The sequence below is a fragment of the Delphinus delphis genome, chromosome 6 (assembly GCF_949987515.2).
Source record: "Delphinus delphis chromosome 6, mDelDel1.2, whole genome shotgun sequence".
In the NCBI taxonomy this organism is placed as follows: domain Eukaryota; kingdom Metazoa; phylum Chordata; class Mammalia; order Artiodactyla; family Delphinidae; genus Delphinus; species Delphinus delphis.
The window spans coordinates 103,148,913-103,170,951 of record NC_082688.1 but is presented as its reverse complement, the minus strand read 5'-3'; the positions used below and the strand labels follow the sequence as shown (position 1 = coordinate 103,170,951).

Genomic DNA, 22,039 nt, shown 5'->3' with positions numbered 1-22,039 from the left:
AGTGACGGTGTCTTATAACTCTGAACATGCATCAGGTTTTTAAAAGTCAGATTATGGAATATGAAAAAGAATGTATATATATATATATATATATATATATATATATATATACACATACACATACATATAATTGAATCACTTTGCTGTACAGGAGAAATTAACACAACATTGTAAATCAACTATACTTCAATAAAAAAAAGTTTTTTTAAAGAACTAAAAGTCAGATTATGGATTTCTAGACTTAAAAAGGCATTAGGGGACTTCCCTGGTGGCACAGTGGTTAACAATCCGCCTGCCAACGCAGGGGACACGGGTTCAATCCCTGGTCTGGGAAGATCCCACATGCCGCCAAGCAACTAAGCCCATGTGCCACAACTACTGAGCCTGCACTCTAGAGCCCACAAACCACAACTACTGAGTCCGTGAGCCACAACTACTGAAACCCACACACCTAGAGCCCGTGCTCCTCAACAAGAGACGCCACCACAATGAGAAGGCTGCACGCAGCAACAAAGACTCAACGCAGGCCAAAAAAAGTAGAAAAAAAAAGGCATTAGGTCAGAAACCCCGGATAGAACATTCCAACTAAAATAATGAAGACCATACAAATACAGAAGCACCCAATAATTCTATAAATCTAAGACCGACAGACACATACGTAAGGCCAGAATCTTGTAATAATCTTAGGTCTACTATTGCCAGCTAGTATTATTACATTAATCATGCCTTTTTATGTTCTGTATTTCTAGTCCTTGGACATCTGGGGCCTAGTTGACCCTGGAGAGACTGCTCCTCCCAGGGCTAGCCAGTTCCTAGATTCCTAGACTTTTCTGGGAGTGCACCTTTCATATGCAAACCAATCAATCCAGAATGCAAAACCCCACCTGCCACCTTTCTGAAGCTCTTAAACTCAGGGCCACGTCACCTTTCCTAATCAGGTATCAGACAACTAGAGACAGCCCCTATGTCCCAGGACCCACTAAAATTATCCAAACTTAGCCAATCCTGTTTACCCTGCCTTGCCTGTTTCTTCCCAGAAATCAGAATAATGGCTCTTACCCCTGTCCTCCCCTCACTCCCACTGCCTCCTGACTGGCTCTGGTGCTTTCCCAGGTAGCCCTGCATGAATGCTCTGTCTCCTGCTTCTAAGAATCTGTGAGAATAAAGACTTCTTCCTTCATGGCAGTCATTTCCAAGTCCATATGTCTTCCCATACATTATTGAAACAAATCCCAGGTGCATTTTAAAGCAATTGCCGATGCTGGCCTGGGAGAGGTCATGTCTCTTTTAACCCACAGAGGTGAGAAACTTCTGGAAAGAGACTGTGCGGGAAAGGCCAGACAGGTAAGAGGGGTGCCACCTTACCAAGGGGGGGAGGGTTGGGGGGAGGGATAGATGGACAGTTTGGGAGTGACATGTACACACTGCTATATTTAAGATAGATAACCAACAAGGTCCTACTGTATAGCACAGGGATCTGCTCAATATACTATAATAACCTGCATGAGAAAAGAATTTGGAAAACAATAGATACATGTATATGTATAACTGAATCGCTTTGCTGTACGCCTGAAACTAACACAATCCACTCTATTCCAATATAAAATAAATATATTTTTTTAGAAAGAGAAATGCCACCTCAACCAACGCTGGCCTGGCAGCCAATACCAGGCTGCCTGGGGCAAGGTGTTCACAAATCTAAGTCAAAATGAGAAGAATAAGGACAATACGTATAATTTTTCATAAAGCTCAATTTATGCATATGTTTAAATTCAAGAGTTATTTTTCCCTTTATTAGTTTTAGTGCAAAAATGTTCTCCATTTTGTAAGATGATACTACGGAGTTCTGCTGGGCTTTTTTTTTTTTGGTGTCCCTATATTGGCAACATAAAAGTTTGGCAGTCATTAAGTTGTTCCCCAAAATTGTTTTTGAAATTTAACGGAAGAGTGAAAGCCAACGTCTGCAACTTCGGCACCAGAAAATGGGAATTGGACAAGAAGTTAGTGTTTGAATCAATCTTCAAACTCTAAGCTTAATAAAGATTCAACTGGTACACACAGTCGGGGAATGAGGCCAAAGGCTGTTCACACACACTCATCTGCTAGAAACATGAATTCTGAAGGGACCTCACCTGAATTGAAGATAAAGACCAAGGAAAAAATATCAAGCTTATGAAAAATTACGGCAGAACAAGGAACGAGAGATACGACCTCCTGGGGGGAGGGAGGGGGGTAGTTGAGGAAACTCTTTTTGGCACCTTCAGTGGAGGACAGGAAGATATCTCTCCAATATAAACAGACATAAAACACTACAGAATAGACTCTATCACACCAAGCCCTGATGTTAACAGTATGTTAAGAAACAGAAAATACTTGTCAAGAGATGGCCTGGCACTCCCAGCAAGGCCTGAGCGATCTCTTGTCAAATGTAAATTTCACAGAGCGTCAGTATCAGAGGAGGCCACTCGGTGACCACCACGACGCATTAAAATAAAGATGACAAAAACAAACAAACAAACAAAAAAAATAAATAAAATAAAATAAAATAAAGACGAGACCCCTCCAGAAAATCACACCTGATAAAATATGAACGTTGTCCAAGTCACAAAATACCAAACAAAATCCCCCATCCGAATTAATATGGGTGCCCACTGCTTAGTTACCAACCACAGCTTCAGTCTAATCTGCCCTTAGAGATAAGAGTTATTGAGATACGTAATCACAGAAGTGTCACCCCCTTATGACAGCACCCAGTCCAGAGGGAATGCTCGCTTCCTTGGGCCCTCACCAAAACACCACACCAAAGCCCAGATCTCTCTCCAATGCCCTCCTACAGATGCCCCATGGTTCCCTATGGTGTGTGGTCTCTCTCATTGCAGCAAGTAATAAACCCAACTCATTCAATTCTCATTAAAGTCAGAGATCAAATAGGGAACCCTAAAAAAACCCCACCATTATTCAACATAGTTCTAGGAGTCCATGCAAGGTAATCAGACCAGGAAGAGAAATAATAAACAAAGGCATTAGAAAAAAGGTATAAAATTAATATTAGATAATTAAACTGTCCCAAAAGAATGAATTGAAAACTATTAGAATGCGAACTGAGTTCAATAAAGCAATCGTTATAAATTAATTTAAAACTCAAGAGTCATCCAGAATGTAAACTACTAAACATCTTGGAATAAATGTAACAAAAAATTTCAGAGGAATAAAGCAAAGTTTCAGGAGAAAATGGCAAGACATGATATAAACTGAGGTAGAAAGACTTACCATCTTAAAAATAAATATTTCTTATAATTCAATATATAAATTGAATATAATTGTGGTAAAAATCATATCAGGTTTCTGCCACTGAAAATATCTTTCATGAAAAATGCAGTTGAATGATGGAAAAATATGAAGAAAATTAAGATATGAAAAAGTTACAGTACAGCAGAGGGAAAAAAGCCAATATTTTATAATAATCAGAAATGGAGTATAATCTATAAAAATTTTTAATCACTGTGTTGTACACCTGAAACTAATATAATATTGTAACTCAACTACACCTCAATTTAAAAAAAGTTACGGTAACTGAAGTAGTATTGAATCACTACGAATCACTACGAAATTAGTAAGGCAAACCAATGAAACAGAGCAGGAAGACAAAAACCATGCAGACATACATAAGAAGTTGAGTATATAAAAAATAAGCAAAGAAATACTAATTCTTCAATAAATGCCATTAGGAAAACTGGCTATTTGGAGAATTAAGTTATACCTTACTTCAAGTTATAGACAAAAATTAATTGTCAGATTTAAATGTAAATAAACACAAAACCCAAAAAGGTTTTAAAAGAAAATACAAGTAAATAAATCTTGAAAGTTAAAAAAAAACATGTCAGAAAAGATGAACTGACTGAACTACGTAAAATTTAAATTTGGATGTCAAAAAATAAAGGTCAAAAAAATGAGGTGCAAACTAGGAAAAAACGTGTAACAAGTGATTTTAAAATGTATCCATTTTAATATATGATTTTTTACATATCAGTGTTTAAAATATGAATATGTTAATAGGAAAGTCTGCAAAACGCAGGATAACACTTGTCACCTATAAATTTGAGAAATATCTATAGGAACTATAATACCCAGTGATGTCAGGGATGCTGAAAAACAGTATTTCTCACTCACTTTTGGTAGGAGTATAAAGGCTGTATAATATACAAAATGCTATCAGTGGTTATTTCTAGCTAATAAGATTATCAATGATTTCTTTTTTTTTAAATTGCGTATCAGAGTAATCACAATAAACATCGTACTTTGTCATGTTATTTCTAAAAAATAGAACAAAATAAAAAGTGAATTCAATTAGTTTCTCAAAGTTATTTTTCCTAAATTCAGCTTGTTAGTCACTGCCCTCCTAATACCATCCCTACCACTCCCAAATCACTGGTTTGGAAAACAAATTTTCTACTTCATTAAAAAATATATAAATATATTTACACATAAAAACACATATATGTGCGAATACACACACACGAAAGCATTTTCTTTATATGAACAGGATTGTGAGACAGAAAGATCAGACTTAGGCAGTACACAAAGCACTCAAGGATACTGTGCTGTTGCAAGTGCGATTCTAAATGAATTTCAAAGCTCCCAGAAAACAACAGAATTTAGTTACATGAATACGGTTCTAGGATACAAGGTCCTGGAAGTTCTTTGCCAGATTTCATTTGATCCAGCAGTTTTGACAACAGCCAGGGACAATATAACATCAAAAGCATGAGCAACAAAAGAAAAGACAGATAAATTGGACTTAAAATTAAAAGCTTCTGTGCATCAAAGGACACTATCAAAAATGAATAGACACCCACAGAATGAGAGAAAATATTTGCAAACCTTTTATCTGATAAGGGGCTAGTATCTAGAGTATATAAAGTACTCCTAAATCTCAATGACAAAAAGACAAACAACTCAATTTAAAAATGGGCAAAGGATTTGAATAGACATTTCTCCAAGGCTATACAGATGACCAATAAGCACATGAAAAGATGTTCAAAGTCATTATTCATTAGGGAAATGCAAATCAAAACCACAATGGCATACCATTTTATACCCACTAGGATGGCTATAATCAGCAAATAACAAGCATTGTGCAGGACATGCAGAAATTGAAGCCCTTACATGCTTTTGGTGGGAATGTAAAATGGTGCAGCCATTGTGGAAAACAGTTTGGCAGTCCCTCAAAAAGTTAGACATAGAATTACCATACGACTTAACTATCCCACTCCTAGGTATACACCCAAGAGAACCAACAACATATGTTCAAACACAAACTTAAAAGAATATTCATGCCAGTATTATTCATTATGGCCAAAAAGTGGAAACAACCCAAGTATCGATCAACTTGTGAATGGATAAATGAAATGTGGTCTATACAATGGAATACTGTTCGGAATGAAGTGCCGATCCATGCTACAATGTGGATGAACCTTGCAAACACTACACTAAGTGAAAGAAGCCAGACACAAAAGGCCATACTGTATGATTCCATGTATGTGAAGTGTCCAAAACAGGTAAACCCATGGAGACAGAAAGTAGATGGTTGGTTGCCACAGGCTGGGATGATGGAGGATTGGGAAGGGACAGCTTAAGAGATACAGGATTTCTTTTTGGAGTGATGCAAATGCTCTGGGATTAGTAGTGATGATTGCATAAGATTGTGAATGTACTAAAAGCTATTGAATTGTAGACTTTAAAATGGTGAAAATGAGAATTTTATTACATGAATTTTACCTCTATAAAACAAACAAACAAACAAACAAAGAACAACCAGGGATAGTACAGCTTTCTTTCAGAGCCTTTAGTGGAAATGGGAGAAGGAGATTAAGGCCTGGCCCAATGACAGCCCCAGGCAGGTGACTGCAGGTAACACAGCTTGTGAAGACAAAGCCAGGACTAGAAGCTGAGCTTCCTGACTCCTAGCCCAGAATTCTTTCTACAAGGGAGCTGCCTTGGAATCAGGGCCCAGGCAAGCTGTCTGTATGTCTCAAAAGCAAGCCCCAAGCCACTTTCAAGACCAGGTGTTTTCCCTTCAAGGCACTATTTGTTTGCAGCTCTTGGCCTAAGTTACCAGCCTTGGCCATGGGCTGCAACCAACCCAACTCAAGTGTCCCTCAAAACACCTGCCAGTGTTTTTACTGACTCCCTGATTATTTGTTTGTAGTTCATGATTTACATCAAGTGGGAAAATCACATTGTCATCACATTGCTCTAATCTTAGAAAAGCATGTCATTCATACTGTCAGGGTTGGCCTCTGTCCCAGTGATATTTGAAGCCATGTCTTGTGTTGAAAAAAATGATGGACAGAATATCAGCAGTGTAGGGCACATCCATAAAGACAGATCAAAGGTCTCTTTCATAAATGGCTTCAAAGAATACATTGCAAAACGGAAACAAAAAAAGTAGATTCTCAGAACCTACTCAGAACTATTTTTACAATAGTTAATTCTTTGGAGATAAAATGAGAAAAGAATAATTAATGCAGAAAGCAATTCAGTACCTCACAATGATTAAGATGCTCTTTAGTCACATAGACCTGGGTTCAGATACTGCCTCTGGCTTTTAGTTAGCAAGTTGCTTTGCAAGTTTCTTTTACCTTCAGATATTCCTTTTACAAAATATGGATAACAGTAGTACCTGCTTAATAGAGTTGTCTTAGCATAAATAAGATAAGATACCAAGGGGGAAAGGTGGGGTGGTGGGATGAATTGAGAGATTGGGATTGACGTATATACACTATTGATACTATGTATAAAATGGATAACTAATGAGAACCTACCGTATAGCACAGGTAACTCTACTCAATGCTCTGTGGTGACCTAAATGGGAAGGAAATCCAAAAAAGTGGGGATATATGTATACGTATAGCTGATTCACTTTGCTGTACAGTAGAAACTAACACAACATTGTAAATCAACTATACTGCAATAAAATTTTTTAAAAAATATAATGCATATAAAGCATTTAACACAGGGCATACCCCATAGAATACATAAAGTTTAATGGGATATGAAATATTTTGCCTACAAAACTAAATTGTACTTTTGAGTTCACTAACTATTTCTGCAGTGGAACTGAGTCATACAATGGTGTCTTGCAAGAAGAAATAAGGGACTGAGTCAGGAAACCTTGGTTCAAATCCTAGTTCCAGCACTTACTAAATAACAAGACCTTGGAATAGGTCAGGAAATGTCACTACCTCTCAGTGTCCTTATTTACAGAAAGGGAGTAATGCCTATATCAGAAGGTTTGGGGACAAGTTTTAAAATAATATATCCTACACATTCTAAAATACAGGATCTAGAACGTAAATGTACATTCTAGGGAGCAATCAAGATGGTGGAGTAGTAGAACGTGAAGCTCAGCTCTTCCCACAAATACATTCTAGGGTTATACAGTGCTACGTAAATAACAAGGTTTTACTGGTGTAGGACTGCAGTGGGACTGGGCAGTGAGAGGGACAGTCCTAGTTGTGGGACTGTCACCTGAGTTGCACAGGGTGAAGCACTGTCATTCTGGGCATCGACTTCTCCCACCTCTAAAGTGAGGTGATCATTAGGTTTCTTTCAAGCCCAGACATTCAATGGTAGGACACATGTGAATCTATGATGAATTTTGACTCTGCCTTCTTTCTCAAAGGAGTAGAGAGGAGCACTGTCACCACAGGACCCATAAGAATACTTAGCTTGTCTTTACCAAGGGTGGGAATATGCCCAGCCCGTGCCTGATTTCCATGGTCCACAAGTTTGTGAACCACGCAATGTTCGAGAGGTCATGGCCAGATGTTGTCACTGGAGGTCCAATAACAGCATTCTCCTCTCCACCCTCAAGCTACAAGGGAAGGAAAATGGAAGAGGCTGTTCAGCTGGTAGGAGTTTTCTTCCACTCAGGCCTTGGGCCCCAGGCTGGGTGAGTCTATCTCATCCCAACTGTAACTCTTCTCACTTCCTCTCACAATGAGATCATTGCAGATCAATTAATTGAGTTACCAATTTTCCAATCATCAAGAACTTGTTAAAATTTAACTGATTTTAGGAATATTATTCAGCCATGAAAAAGAAAGAAATCTTGTCACAGGCACCACGTGGGTGAATCCTGAGGACATGATGCTAAGTGAAATAAGCCAATCACAAAAAGACAAACTCTATGATTCCACTTACGTGAAGTACCTGGAAGAGTCAAATTCATAGCGACAGAAAGTAGAAGGCTGGTTGACAGGGGCTGGGGGGATGGGAATAGGGAGTTAATGGGCACAGAGTTTCAGTTTTGCAAGATTCAAAAGTTCTGGAGATTGGCTGCATGACAGTATGAATATATTTAACATGACTGAACTGTACTCTTTAAAATGGTTGAGAAGGTAAATTTTATGCTATGTGTATTTCACCACAATTACCTTTTAAAATGTAACTAATTATATGATCATTTGGGAAATCAAGAGTAACCAATAATTATGGATCATCACGATTTCCTTCTCCTCCCCAAGTACCCCTCCTCCTTCGAACCCAGATGGGTCCTAGGTATTTTGGAATCCTGGACACACGAATGTTCATATTTGTTTCTCCCCTTTTGAGATGATGTGGCCTCTAAAATATCAAATTAATGCCCTTGTTCTAGGCTCCTAGCCAAATCTCTACCACACATCCCGCTAACTAGACATCTATTTTGCTGAACAGGCTAGTCTATTATCAAACAAGTATCTCTGGGGACAACTTGTGTATCAGTTACTCACATAAGAGATGGATGCCTTCAATCATTGGGGTTTCTCTCTAGCTAAGATTAACATGAGGAAGAGATGTTTGTTTTTTTTTTGATGTGGACCATTTTTAAAGTCTTTATTAAGTTTGTTACAATATTGCTTCTGTTTTATGTTTTGGTATTTTGGCCGCGAGGCATGTGGGATCTTAGCTCCCTGACCAGGGATCGAACCCACACCTCCTGCTTTGGAAAGCGAAGTCTTAACCACTGGACCACCAGAGAAGTCCCAAGAAGAGATTTTTGAATGGGAGAAGGTGTGGCGGTGGGGGGAGGGGAGAGGAGAAGAGTGATTTCAGAACTCGTTGCTTTTGGAGAAAGAAAGATGCTTTTTCTAAAAAGCATCATCATCAGGATGGTGTAGGAGTGGCATTGAACAGTAAGAGGGCAGCAGAATCACTAGGCATCTAGGGCTGGGAAGATAATCAACCTGGGGAGAAGGGATGGGGGCACGGAATGGAAGGGACTATCAGAAAACATGTTACAGACTTGGGGATTTTGTCAAGTTCAGCAGCCCTCTTGTAGAGTTCACTCACTGGCACCTGCCCTAGGGAAGTGGAGAATCACTCCCCAGACACTCTAGTCTATGCAGCTTGTTTGCTGCTGGGAAAAGAGCCTGGGAACCCCTTTGGAAGGGATGCTCACGATCCAGTATCCCTGGCTGCACAGCTGGTTCTGGCTAAACTGTGTCCGAGGTGGAATGGAGGGAATTCCTAGGAAGAAGAGGGGAGGCCGAGGGACCCCTGGCCACCAGCAAGGAGAATTAGGCCAACCATGCTGCTCTCTATTCTAAAAGGCTCAGAGTCCTTCACGGGTAGTGATCAACTTAATCTCACTGCAGCCCAAGGTGAACGTCCCCAAGGACACAAAGGAAGAAGAGAGTAATGAGATAGGCTTCCTCATTCACATTCACTACACCGGCTCTTTCCTTTCACCACAATCTACCCACCCAGCCCAAGCCACACCCATTGCTTTCTGGTGCCAACCTGTTCACACCTGCAAATGCAAATGCAGGTGGTCAACCTCCCCTCATCTCCCACAAGCCATGTGGCGTCTGAGCTAAGGAAGCCTGCACCCTCCCTTCCCAAAGCCTTGCTAGAAGAACAGCAGGACCTCTAGAGTGACAGGGGGACAAAGCCACTTCTGGCCATACAGTAACGACACATGTAAGTACAGATTCAGGGGAGGAGGGAGGCTTGAGTCAGGGAACCCAGAATCCACTCACTCTAGTTCTCCACCTCTCTCTGTTCCAGGACTTCAGATAGGAATGCCCTGGAATGCTGGTAGTTACCCTGCTCGTTAGCTGAAAACTAAGTAATGGCTACTCAATTCAGTCAAAGTGGTGGGTTCAACCATGCTTTTGGAAATAAGCATTACTATATACATAGATATAGATAGATACACAACCCCAAATTCCTTTTCTCTCTTGTATAGACATGAAATCTTCAAACACTGATGCTGGTAAATGTACCAATCCTGGTAAAAGCTCTTAGTCGTGAATGAAAAAAATCCCACAGGAACAGCCGTTATGTGATAAGGCAACATTGAAAATGAAAATCCAGGGAAGGCTGCCGAAAAACCAAGCCAGAATCACTCTGTTACTAGTAACTGGATACCTAAAGCAAATGTGGGTTTGCAGAGGCTACAGCTGCCTGGGGTATTGGTTGGGCATTTCCTCTTCAAATCTCCCCCTCCACGTGCCCTAGGTCTACAATTTAGAATTTCTATTCAATTCAGAGAGCGTTCAAACAAGCAGCTCTGATGATCAAATATCCAAGCTTCTAAATGGGCAGGAAAAGAGATGTGTTATTCAGACCAGTGAAACTCTGCCTTTCAAACTTGAGTTTTAATTCCCTGCCATCATTAGAAAGGCGGTCACTTTCCACTTCTGCCCTCTGATCTGCCATTTTTTAGATGATTTCTTCCTTATCTCAAGGCATTTTTCTGCTTCCTTTAGGACATTAGAATTACCACCACAACTAGTTGAAGATGAGGGTATTACACAGCCAGCATGCTATACAATCACTCATTGGGTGTGGCCCTCACCCAGTGTATTTCACATCACTCAGCTTTCAGTATAAGTCACATTATTAGGAACTTCTACTTTGATTGTCTGATCACTTGAAACAAAATGACTTCTTGGATTAAGTTCTCCCAGTTGACTCATAGTGAAATATGGGTAGCAGGTACCTCCTTCCCATGTGCATAAATCAGAGGACAGAGCTGAGGGAGGAGGAATCAATTAAGTAATCAATTAAGTAGCTGTCATTTGAAAGTGACAGCAAATGGTTTGTCTCTCCTAGAACTGATCCTATAAAAGTCAAAAGCTGCAAAACACTGTGCCACATCCCGAAACAGTAACGTGTTCAAACCATTGTCATCAACCCTTAGTTGTTCTCTGATGAGTTCACTGTAAGCCTACAACCTAAATGCACTTATTGTCACTCGGTGGATAGGTACAGACCACGCCCAACTACTCTGGAAGACCCTTAAGAAGAAATCACATTGAACTTTTAATAGCTAACCTTCACCTTACCCAGAAAAGCGAGGCACACAATAGGTATTCAATAAATAATCAATCATTGATTTCTTGTCTTCACCAACGGGCATGGGAGATAAACAGCAAACAAGTGCTGAAACCTTTCACACTGTAATTTATCACTTAGAAATTAAGGCTGAGGGGAAAAAAATTGCACAAGTATGAAGGTCACCCTGATAAAGAAAAAAACACGTGGTATAAGAAGACTTAAAATGCACACTGTACATATTTGCCAGAGATAAACATCTTCTGAAATTAGGTTTACCAAATTGGTCTTCTTTGTTTCCTCATTAACATAGTATAGGGGGGTCTAATCCATCTGTGACAGTCTATTCAAAATGTGAGGGTTTTTCCCTTTTCTTTTCTTTTCACCCTTTGAATATAATCCACGCAGTCCCCATCCCCAAAGCCCCTCCCAAATAGTGGCCGGGGGGAACGCTCTGGGAAACCCTTGCTGAGATACTTAGCGGAACTTTGTTCTCCACATGGGCTATTTAGGAGCGTCGCGGTTTCCTCGCGTGATTCCACTGCCTCTCGGGTTCTTCTCGCGGTGCGAACAGGAGTCAGGGTGCTGAGATAGATTCTCCCTTGCGGTCCGGGGAGGCGCTGACCATGGTCCTTGCCTACGAGCTTGGGGCGCGAGCGCGGAGGGCGCCGGAGGAGAAGCGCTGGGAAAGCTCGCGGGGCGCGGCGGGGAGCAGCCGTCGAGGCCCCCGCCCCTCCCGACCCCCGGGGAGCCCGCCGGCCTGTACGCGAACCCTCCACTGCACGCTCGGAGCTGCATCGAAAAAGGGTGGGGCAGCCAGCCGCAGCTGCAATTGGAAGCCGCCCGGGAGGATTTAAGAAGAATGGAACCGCGGCCCATCCCCTCCCCCTCCAACCATGAGACACCACCGCCCCCCCCCCCCAGCCGGAGATAGGCCCATCCTTTACCCCCACCCCCTCCTTCCCAGGCCCAGGGAGGCGCGGGCAGCCTTTGTGGGCACACAGCCGCCCACCAGCGAGCCCGAGCCCCTCGGCACCCTGCACGCAGGGCCGGGTAGGGTGGGGTGCGTATGCACATGCAGGGAAGCAATACTCGAGGCAGGGCAGGACGGTGGGCACGCTGGGATCCTCGGTTCTCCACCGAACTGGAAAGGGGGCGAGGGAGGGGCGATCCCCACGCCCCATCCTCTGTCTCAAACACCGCCTCCCACCCGTACCAACCTGGTCATTGATGTTCTGCAGGGCTTCCTTGCCCGAGGCCCGCCGGATCTCCACCTTCCGGCCCGATTCAACAGATGGCTCCCCGCCGGCGCGCCGGCCCTGCCGGGAGTACGGCGGCTGCGGGTCCGGGCCCAAGTGGGCGACGTCCCGCTGCTGAGCCACCACCTGCCCCGAGCCCCGGCCCACCGACAGCGAGTCGAAGTCGATGGTCTTGTTCTCCGAGGACCCTTCCACCGGGCAGAACATGCCACAGAATTTCTGCCGAGGCTTGGGGCTGCCTGAGCCCAGGTTTTTAAAAAAGGCAGGGACCTCTTCGTCCTCTGCCGCCTTCCCGGATTGCTTCCTCTCGGCCATGGCGTGGGGAGGCTTGGGGAGGGTCCTCTCCGTCCGTCAGTCCGTCTGCCGGTCCCTAAGTCTGCCTGTCTCTATGCACCAAGCCCACGGCTGCTGCCGCGGCTGCCGCTCTCTGCCTCCCGCAAGGTGTACAGAAAGGAAGGAGGGCTGGCGAGCGAGCGACCCACCCCTCCCGGTCCCTCCTCCTGACCCCGCTTTCTCCCCTCCCTGCCCACGCCCCCCGCCGCCGCCGCGCGAGCTCTGGCGAGCAGCAAAGTTGGGTCTGGGAGGGTGGCCGCTGCGGCAGCGAGACCGGAGAGGCTGCCAGCTCCCGGCAGCTGCGGGAGGAGGGAGGCGCGGGCGGGGCGGGGGCGGGGCGGGGCTCCGGGGAGGGGAGCGCAGAGGCGGGGAGGCAGGGGAGGGCCGCGCAGCCGAGAGCCCCGCGCTCCGGAAGTGAAGCTGCCAGACCACCGGCTAATGGATGCGGAGCTGAGGGCCCGCTGACCGCTGTTGGCGCCAGGGTGAGTATGGGGCAGGGCACGCGGGGGCGAAGATCGTGGGGCGCAGTGCCTGGCCCCCGCGCCCCGCTCCCAGACCTGCCTGGCCCAGGCGCCTCTCCCCCACCGCATTGCGGAGGTGGGCCAGCGGTGAGGGTTCACCGTGGGGAGCGCTCCCTCCCTCTTACCCCGGCTGTGAGATGATGGATGGGGAAAGGGGCACACACTGGCAGGCGCCAGGACACCGGCGTGGGGGACAGAGGAAGGGGCGGCGCTGAAGGTGGGGGAGGCATGGCGCAGGCTGCGCGGCAACGTGGGGACCATACGAGGCGCGGACACCAAAGCTTCAGTCTAACCACGGGCCTTGGTGGGCTACTGGGAGCAGTGAAACAAGGTCCTCACTTAACTGCACTCACGGTGGTAGGGGGGCGCGCAGCATGGCGGGGAGAGACACAGGGGCGTAGCAAATACGGACGGGGTGGGTGTGGAGAGAGAGACCGAGGTCTGCGGTCCGTGCGAGTGTAGCAAAGTGTGAAGTCTGCAAATTCCAGCCCAGCACGGCGCCTTAGGTGTAGAGTGAGGTAGGACGCAGGCCCGCTATATTGCCCGAGGGCGCTGGTTACCGTAATTGTGCCAGTACGCCAAGCAGGGCCCAGCAGAATGTCTTCCTTTGGTACCTTCCGCCCCGCTCTCCCGCCAAAGAAGGGGGGACGATACACACTGAAGCCCACTCCCCAAATCTCCAGCCCTTCTCGGCGCCCGGGGCGCCCCACCTCGTTCCACCGCCCCTGTAGAGGACTGCGCCAGAGCCACGGGGTTTCCTAGGTTGCCAGAAGCCGAGCGCTTGGGGCGTTAGTGCGCGTGCGTCCAGGGCAGGGAAAGGAGATGGGGTGATGACTGCCTTGAGTTGTGCGAGGCCGAGAAGGGGAAAGATGTATGGGGACTTGTGTCTGCGCGAGCAGATCGGCCGCAGCCACCGGGTTGGTGGCATCAGAAGGCATCTTGATGTATGACAGTAACACGGCCTCTGAGGGTCCTCCTTTGCTTACTCCTATCCCCGTGTATTTTCCATGTCTCAGTCCCTGTCCAGGGTGGATTACAGCCCCGCCCCTCTCTCTACAGTGGCAAAACCCCGCAGAAATGATGCACATCCCTTGGCTGGCTCGAATAGGAGCTCTGGGCATGCTCAGTAGCCAGGGCGGGTTTGGGCTGGGAAACTGTTGACCGCAGGAGCGTCGCGCCGGGCAGAGCAACCAAATATTCTGTACCATTGTCCTCCCTTGCCTCTGGCAGGATTAAATGCGGACACCCTGCCCTCCTCCACAATTATGAGGGATAGTTCGGCGAATGGAGTTCAATTTGGAGGACAACCAATCCCAGCTTGAAGATAAGCCCACCATGATAGGTGGGCAGGAGTCTACGGATACGAAGGAGAGGAGGAAGGAGAGAGGAATGTCCGCATGCAGGGGGATGAGGGAACCAAAGGCAGGCACTGGGACTTAGCACCAGATGTGCTCTGCATTTGAATAAAGGACTTCTACACGAATTACATCATTTCCTACTCCCAGTATCCCCCTGACATGAGTGCTTCCTTATAACCACTTTCTAGGGTTCCAGGGTAGGAAAGAGATTGAGATGCTTTGTCCAAGGTAACTATCTAGTTAAATGATCCAACAGTTCCAGGGGGGTCTTCCGCCTGAATGTCTGGTTCCTTTTCCAACTTATCCTATCTTTACGTGAGAAAAGACAAGATTTTCTCATTTTTTCCCCCCATATCCAAATATTTCCAATCCTGGCCTTATTGTGTATCAGGGACGTTTCGCTTGCCGTCTTTTTATTTGAAGGTTGCATTGCAGGTAGAGATTGCCTTTGGAGGAAGAAGCCACCCAAAGGTAGCCTAACTTCAGCGTGACAGTTATGTAGACCTTGGAGATGTTTCTTCCTGGGTATCTGATGCCTTATGACTTCTCATGTTTCCCCTAAATATTATAATGGGGAGGAAGGTCACCCCCATAAATTAGAAGAGGACCGTGAGGCATGGAGGGAGGTGTCACTGGACTCAGATCCCTGGAGCTGCTGGGCGAGGACGCTCTCTAGCATTTTGCCCTCCCCGCCCTCTGGCATGCACCCTCCTTTCAACCTTCCAGAAGGACTCGGGAGATGTGCCTGCAGCAGCTGCCGCTGTAGCTGCAGATTGGCATCTGTGGCATATGGACCCCATTTGGACTGATGGAGATTTTTAGGGGAAGAATGGTCATAGCCCTTTAACACACACTCCACGACAGCAACGGGCGATAGACGCTCTTCCCTTTTTACATTACCCAGTCTCCACCGGCTGGACACAGACTTGCCTCCTCTTTTTTTCTTTGTCCTCAAATGACCCATTCAAGTTCAGATGCTATGAAGAAAGCATCATGTTACTAACTTAACATTTATAGCAAAAGAAACCCCTAGTTATGCATTTGCAAAGCATAGCCAGGCATAACCAAAGAGAATTAATTCATAACTCCAAGTTTATTTGGCTCTGAGATTCTTTTAAATTGTTAAACCTGTATTAAATTTTTGTATCTATGTTATTATATTAAAGTATATTATATGTTATATTTCTAAACCTATATTAAATTGATTTTAAAAGTTTGAGTGTTTCCTAATCGGATTTTTTTTTTTTTTTTTTTTTTTTTTGCGGTACACGGGCCTCTCACTGCTGCGGCCTCTCCCGTTGCGGAGCACAGGCTCCGGACGCGCAGGCTCAGCGGCCATGGCTCACGGGCCCAGCCGCTCCGCGGCATGTGGGATCTTCCCGGACCGGGGCACGAACCCGTGTCCCCTGCATGGGCAGGCGGACTCTCAACCACTGAGCCACCAGGGAAGCCCCTAATCAGATTTTTTAATCAAAGGAATGAAGCAACTCAATATTGTTTAGTAGATTTAATTAAACTGTAAAGGATTGTCATCTTTTTGAATAAGTGCACTAACAGTCTTCACATTGGATATTACCGAGTCATAAAAGTACACTATTATTATATGTATACAGGGCGGCTTGGCTTGGCTGGAGCTGAGAGACACCCAGACACACCACTGTGCAGAGCTGGGTGACACCTTCCTGTGCTAGAAGCAGAATACATAAGCTCCGTGGCTGTCATGGAACGTTCGGGAACGCATAACCAGGTATCTAGTCATTTCTCCTGATTTCATTCTTCACGCGGGACAGATCTTGGTCCTGTCCACAACTGGGGCTTCATTAATTGGCATGCCTGATGAGCATATGGTGGGGAAGCCTGATGGCAGGAGGGTCCCCAAGAGAACGAAAATGTCACTGTAAGCAAAGAAGACTCAAATACAATGTGAGGCAGAATCCCTGGTCTACCCCCCACTTCCATCCCTAACCAGGTACTGATGCTTCCCGGGAAGGAGAGGGCTGTGCGGTAAACCTGAGCCTTGTTTCCCTAGGAGCCCAAGCCACTCTGCTGGGAGACTTCCCTCCAGGAGTTCTGGGTGCAAGAGTGAAGGCGACTCCCCACTGGCTAGAGAGAGGTGAGGCAGCAGAGACCCAGAGGGCAGTGAAAACAGCTCTTGCACACGCTTCCGAGGGGGCGGCCCCACCATGTGGCTGCGTGAGAGAAGCAGCAGCCACTGGGCTGCAGAGCCACAGGCCGTGGTCCTGTCACAACTGAGATACTAACCACCCACCTTGGGTCAGGTCTGGAGACCCCGCGGAAAGTGCCGAGCTCTTGCCACTGGGCAGTAAGGGTTATTGGTACAGAAAACTAGGACCTAGGACCCGTTCACTGGTGGGTTATAAGTTTAGAAGTTCATCCAGGATATTCTCAATTCTAAGGCAACGCCCATCTACCCCACAAACGAATCTGTAGCCATAGAGTTCAAGCGAGTCAGTATCTGGGGCAATGGCGCTGGCCCTGTTGGAGGACTGGTGTAGGATCATGAGTGTGGATGATCAGAAATCACTGATGGTCATGGGGATACCCGTGGGCTGCAATGAAGCCGAGATTCAGGAGGTCCTCCAGGAGACTTTAAAGTCTCTGGGCAGGTATAGAGTGCTTGGCAAAATATTCAGGAGGCAGGAGAATGCCAATGCTGTGTTGGTAGAGCTTCTGGAGGACACCGACGTCTCCGTGATCCCCAGCGAGGTTCAGGGAAAGGGGGGCATCTGGAAAGTGATCTTTAAGACCCCGAACCAGGACACTGAATTTCTTGAAAGATTGAACCTCTTTCTAGAGAAAGAGGGGCAGACGGTCTCGGGAATGTTCCGAGCGCTTGGGCATGAGGGAGTGTCTCCAGTGGCCATGCCCTGTGTCTCACCGGAGTTATTGGCCCATCTGCTGGGACAGGCAATAGCACACGCCCCTCAGCCTTTGCTCCCCATGAGGTACCGGAAACTGAGAGTGTTCTCGGGGAGCGCTGTGCCCGCCCCAGAGGAAGAGCCCTTTGAAATCTGGTTGGAACAGGCCACCGAGATAGTCAAAGAGTGGCCGGTAGCAGAGGCAGAAAAGAAAAGATGGTTGGTGGAAAGCCTTCGCGGCCCTGCCCTGGACCTCATGCACATAATCCAGGCAGACAATCCGTCCATAAGTGTGGAAGAGTGTTTGGAAGCATTTAAGCAAGTGTTTGGAAGCCTGGAGAGTCGTAGGACCTCCCAGGTGAAATACCTGAAGACCTATCAGGAGGAAGGAGAGAAAGTCTCAGCGTACGTGTTACGGTTAGAAACCCTGCTGCGGAGAGCTGTGGAGAAGCGGGCCATCCCAAGGAACAGCGCGGACCAGGTCCGCTTGGAGCAGGTCATGGCCGGGGCGAGCCTCAGTGAGATCCTCTGGTGTAGGCTTAGGGAGCTGAGAGACCAGGGGCCTCCTCCCAGCTTCCTGGACTTAATGAAGGTAATCCGCGAAGAAGAGGAGGAAGAAGCTGCTTTTGAAAATGAGAATACTGAAGCGCCGGAAGATGGAGATGGTTACGGCCACTGGGATAATGGGGCCGGAGACTAAAACCCAACTCACAGGGGGACCCACAGCCGGCACGGGGAGAGACAGCCATTCTACCAGGCTAAGACCTTCTCAGTCTTTTTTTTCTCTAATTTATGCAGTTGAAATCAAGGCATTCAAGCCCGGTCTTGATTCTTCTTTCTAAGAAAAAAAATATCTGAGAGTTTTTTGGACCCTACATAGATGATTAATTAACAAAAAATTAAATTCCAAATACGAGATAGTACGCCTAAAGGAATCTGAACCAGGTTTCCTTTAAATACCCGCCAATAGACCAAAAGAAAGAAATGATGTGAGAAAAAAAAAAATCTTTTGTCATCTATGTAAAAATCCAAGCTGTTTGAATTACCAAGTGTTTTCCTTTCTCACATCAGCAAGAGTACCGAGTACACATCTCTGAGTACCAAGCCACGTGAGGCAGTGTTCAAAGAGGTAACGGTCATAAACCTACCAGCCTGGCCCTGCTCTCAGGGAGGACATAGCCTCCGAGCATGAAAAGCTAAATAACCTTATGTGTAAACGAGTTCACGACGCCAATAGAAGCCAAGAGAAGTATCGTTGCCAAATGAGCACGACATCTCTATCTTAGGTTTCTCTCTTTTCTTACTTGGGAAGCACTTCCCGCTTCTCTGCTGGGTGTCAGATAGATGGTTCCAGGCAGTGTGTTGGGCCCTGAGGACACAGAGGTCCACAGTTGAGGGACATCCTCAAGAAAGGGTAGACATCACAGGATGGCCTGACGGAGCATGGGGCTGTGCAGGCCATGTTTGGATTCAGGCCAGCCTGGATAGAGAGGAGGAGTTTTAGTGGCAACAAAGGGCAAAGAGGAGAGGAAGAGAGCTCACAGTTACTGAGGACCTGCTCTGTTCCGGGCACTTCACACATATGTCATTTTATGTGTACAGCACCCCCAGTGTGGTATAATTATGCTCATTTTAAAAGAGAAGGGAAAAAACTCAGATGGGTTACATGGTCTGCTCAACATCAAAATGCTATCAGGTGGCAGAGCCCAGACGGAAGTCCAGACCTCTCTGACACTGGCTAATCCTCTCTCCACCGTGATCACGGTTTTCAAATTGTGCTTTGTAGTTCTGCAGGGATTTTTCAGCAGTTCTATCTTGAAAATGTATGTTAAACTCTTTAAATCTCTAATAAATAACAGATAGACACAAGCGTGTTGATATCCGAATTTTAACACACTGGCACTTACCAACAGGCTCGCTTTTGTTTTCACATTGACTCATTTTGTACAGACCTTGGAAAAAAGGTTCCCTGGGCGATATGTGAGCACACATCCAAGCTTATTTTAATTCTTCATAGATTAAGGAAGCCATAGCATGTCAGAGGTGTTTAAACCAGGCCCGTGCATGTCCTGTGACGTCAAGTGTGCTTCAAGCATAAATGAGCATCATTCAGTTAAATGCTAGGCAAGGCTCCAACACAACTGATGTATAGCATCATGATAGCTTTGTATGTACAATAAACAAGTGGCTTAACTTCTGGAAATATCAGTTTCCTCATCAGAAAAATGGGAGGACAATAGAATAGGGTTGCTGCTAGGATCAAATGACATAATGCCTTTTAAGCACTTAGTGTGATGTCTGGAACATAGAAAGCCCTCAGTACATCGAGACTCTTTTTATTATTTTCACAATGCTTACTGTCCGGCCAATGCATGCTCTCTTCCTTTTCTAACAGTCCTGCAGTAACAAGTAAATATGTAATCTGCCTGTGAGGTTGTGACAACATTGCATTAGACACCGTTTTGGCTCTTGTGGTAAGTTTGAGTGTTTGTTGTCTGTTATCTTTGTGATAAATTTTCCAGCCATTGTTGACTATTGTTAGTGATTATAAGAAATAACTTCTTCTCTCCGATCGTGAATAATTTTAACTGAAGAATACCCTGAGATTGTAAGAAAAACATTTTCTTTAAAGAGGTACCATTTGTGATCATTGATCTAAGTTATATTTTTCAGTACTGTTCAACCAAAGTGGTACAACTGTCATTCTGTACACCCTGATTGTTTTTTGTAGTCATGAAAATGGCCTTGTTGTTCTCATGGAGTCAGAGTATGCAAAGTAAAGTGTTATAAATGTGAAGTTATAAAATAAATACATGCTGGTAATAAAATTATGAGTTTTTTCTGCTTCATGTGTTGTGGTTCTGTATAAACTATGCTTGAAGAAGGGATTTCATTACTAAAAAAAAAATTGAGAGGTAAGATTAAAAAATCAAGCTAAAACCAAAAGGTCTTGAACTCTTCTAGAAAACCTGAGAGCAAAATGCTGGAATGGGAATACTTGGGCTTTGTTTCCAAGGATGAGAGAGCTCAGTCCACCCGTCATTGATCTCCCCTTTAAAATACAAGAAACGACAGACGGAGGCCAGTTCCCTTGGAGACCTCCAACTCATTTGCTTAGGCAAGTAACCGTACAGATACATTCACCAGCCTCTATTCTGCTAAGGGTGAAATGACCTAAAGGTGAAATACTGCATTTCTTGGATGAAATCATTTTTCACTATATAGGTGTATAGAGGGGATAAAATTTCTCTTGCCTCTGGCCCTCGAAATTTCTCTTCCTCTTCTCTACAGCGCAATGAGGGAGCATACCTCAGAGGCCGTACACAGTGCAGATTGACCCATTATAAGATGGGTGTCTGGAGGAATACCCAGCAGTCTCTCCCAATCACTTGAGCAAAACCTTCCGGGAGATTGGTCTCCCCTTGTACTTAATCTGTCTCTGGTCCTGACCCTGGAGACCGAGGCTTCCAAGATTACATAACCTACTGCTGAAGTTAACTTTTCACCAGGGGCCGCCCACCTTTTCAGGCCAAGCCTCTCCTTCTGTTGTCTTCTGCTGTTCGTCCTAAACCCAAGACTCTCTGGTCATCTGTTCCCACCTTTACCCTCATGTCCATACTACACTGTGCCTCTTCCCACTGTTGATCTTTAAGACCCTCCAACGTGCCAACTGGATATTCCACGAGGTCCTAAACAAACTAGCCTACATCATCAAAGTCCCTGCAGAATACCCTGTCACCATATTCCTTAATTGAACTCTGGTCCTCCTGGTGGTCTGTCGCCCTCAAGTCCCTTGAGTGGAAGCTGCTCAGTCTCTCTCACCTCAGGAGAGACTGGAGAGTGGTGACAGCATCTCTTTCATTCACCGTCATCACTTCCCCACTTGCAAACGCCTTTGCTCCCTCCTGGCACTATCCTCCTGCTATCCTCACTCACTCTGCTGCACCACCCACTGTGGCTTGGTCCTGACAAGCCTGGACAGAGCATTGGCAAAGAAACTAATGTTCTCGGGGTTGGGGGATGCGGCATTTAGGACGGAATCTGGCCGGGTGTTATCCCAAGAAATAGGGAGAAAAAGCTAATGAATACAAACCATGTTCAAGGGAGACCTACAAGCAAGACTGGAAAAGCAGAGTTTTTAAGCTAGAGCATTGGAAGGTAGAGTTTTGAAGGAGTGGAACCTGAGATGAAGCGTACAAGTGCGGTTAAGAGGATCTGAGACAAGTATTGTCAAACTCACTCTGGGTGTGTTTTGTTGTTGTTGTCTGATCAGCATAATCTTTGGACGGTCTAAAGGCCCAGGATCAGGGCAGACATCTCTCCCATCCCCCACCTGTTTGTGTGGACCAGGATCTTCTTGAGTTTGC

General features: G+C 45.5%; 2 protein-coding genes and 1 long non-coding RNA gene across 4 annotated transcripts in view; 1 reads left to right on the top strand and 2 right to left on the bottom strand.

Moving 5' to 3' along the window:
- Window positions 1-13,034, bottom strand: part of DPYSL2 (dihydropyrimidinase like 2) — a 115,767-nt gene extending 102,733 nt beyond the window's left edge. Inside the window, exon 1 of the mRNA XM_060015197.1 lies at window positions 12,543-13,034. Within this exon, the coding sequence (XP_059871180.1) occupies window positions 12,543-12,896 (354 nt within the window). The 5' untranslated portion in view covers window positions 12,897-13,034. The remainder of the gene's footprint in view (window positions 1-12,542) is intronic.
- A 246-nt stretch (window positions 13,035-13,280) lies between these two features.
- Window positions 13,281-20,508, top strand: PNMA2 (PNMA family member 2). The gene is made up of 3 exons (XM_060015195.1): window positions 13,281-13,396; window positions 16,407-16,540; window positions 16,823-20,508. Exon 3 carries the CDS (start codon window positions 17,278-17,280, stop codon window positions 18,370-18,372), a length of 1,095 nt encoding a protein of 364 aa, XP_059871178.1. The 5' UTR covers window positions 13,281-13,396; window positions 16,407-16,540; window positions 16,823-17,277; the 3' UTR covers window positions 18,373-20,508.
- LOC132427565 (uncharacterized) overlaps window positions 16,512-22,039 on the bottom strand; it is a 47,701-nt gene continuing 42,173 nt past the window's right edge. For both annotated transcript variants that reach the window (XR_009519932.1, XR_009519933.1), the window contains exon 5: window positions 16,512-16,688. This is a non-coding gene — a long non-coding RNA (uncharacterized lncRNA). The remainder of the gene's footprint in view (window positions 16,689-22,039) is intronic.

Coding starts and splice junctions, on each gene's coding strand:
- PNMA2 (XM_060015195.1), top strand. CDS start 17,278: ATGGCGCTGGCCCTGTTGGAGGACTGGTGTAGGATCATGAGTGTGGAT.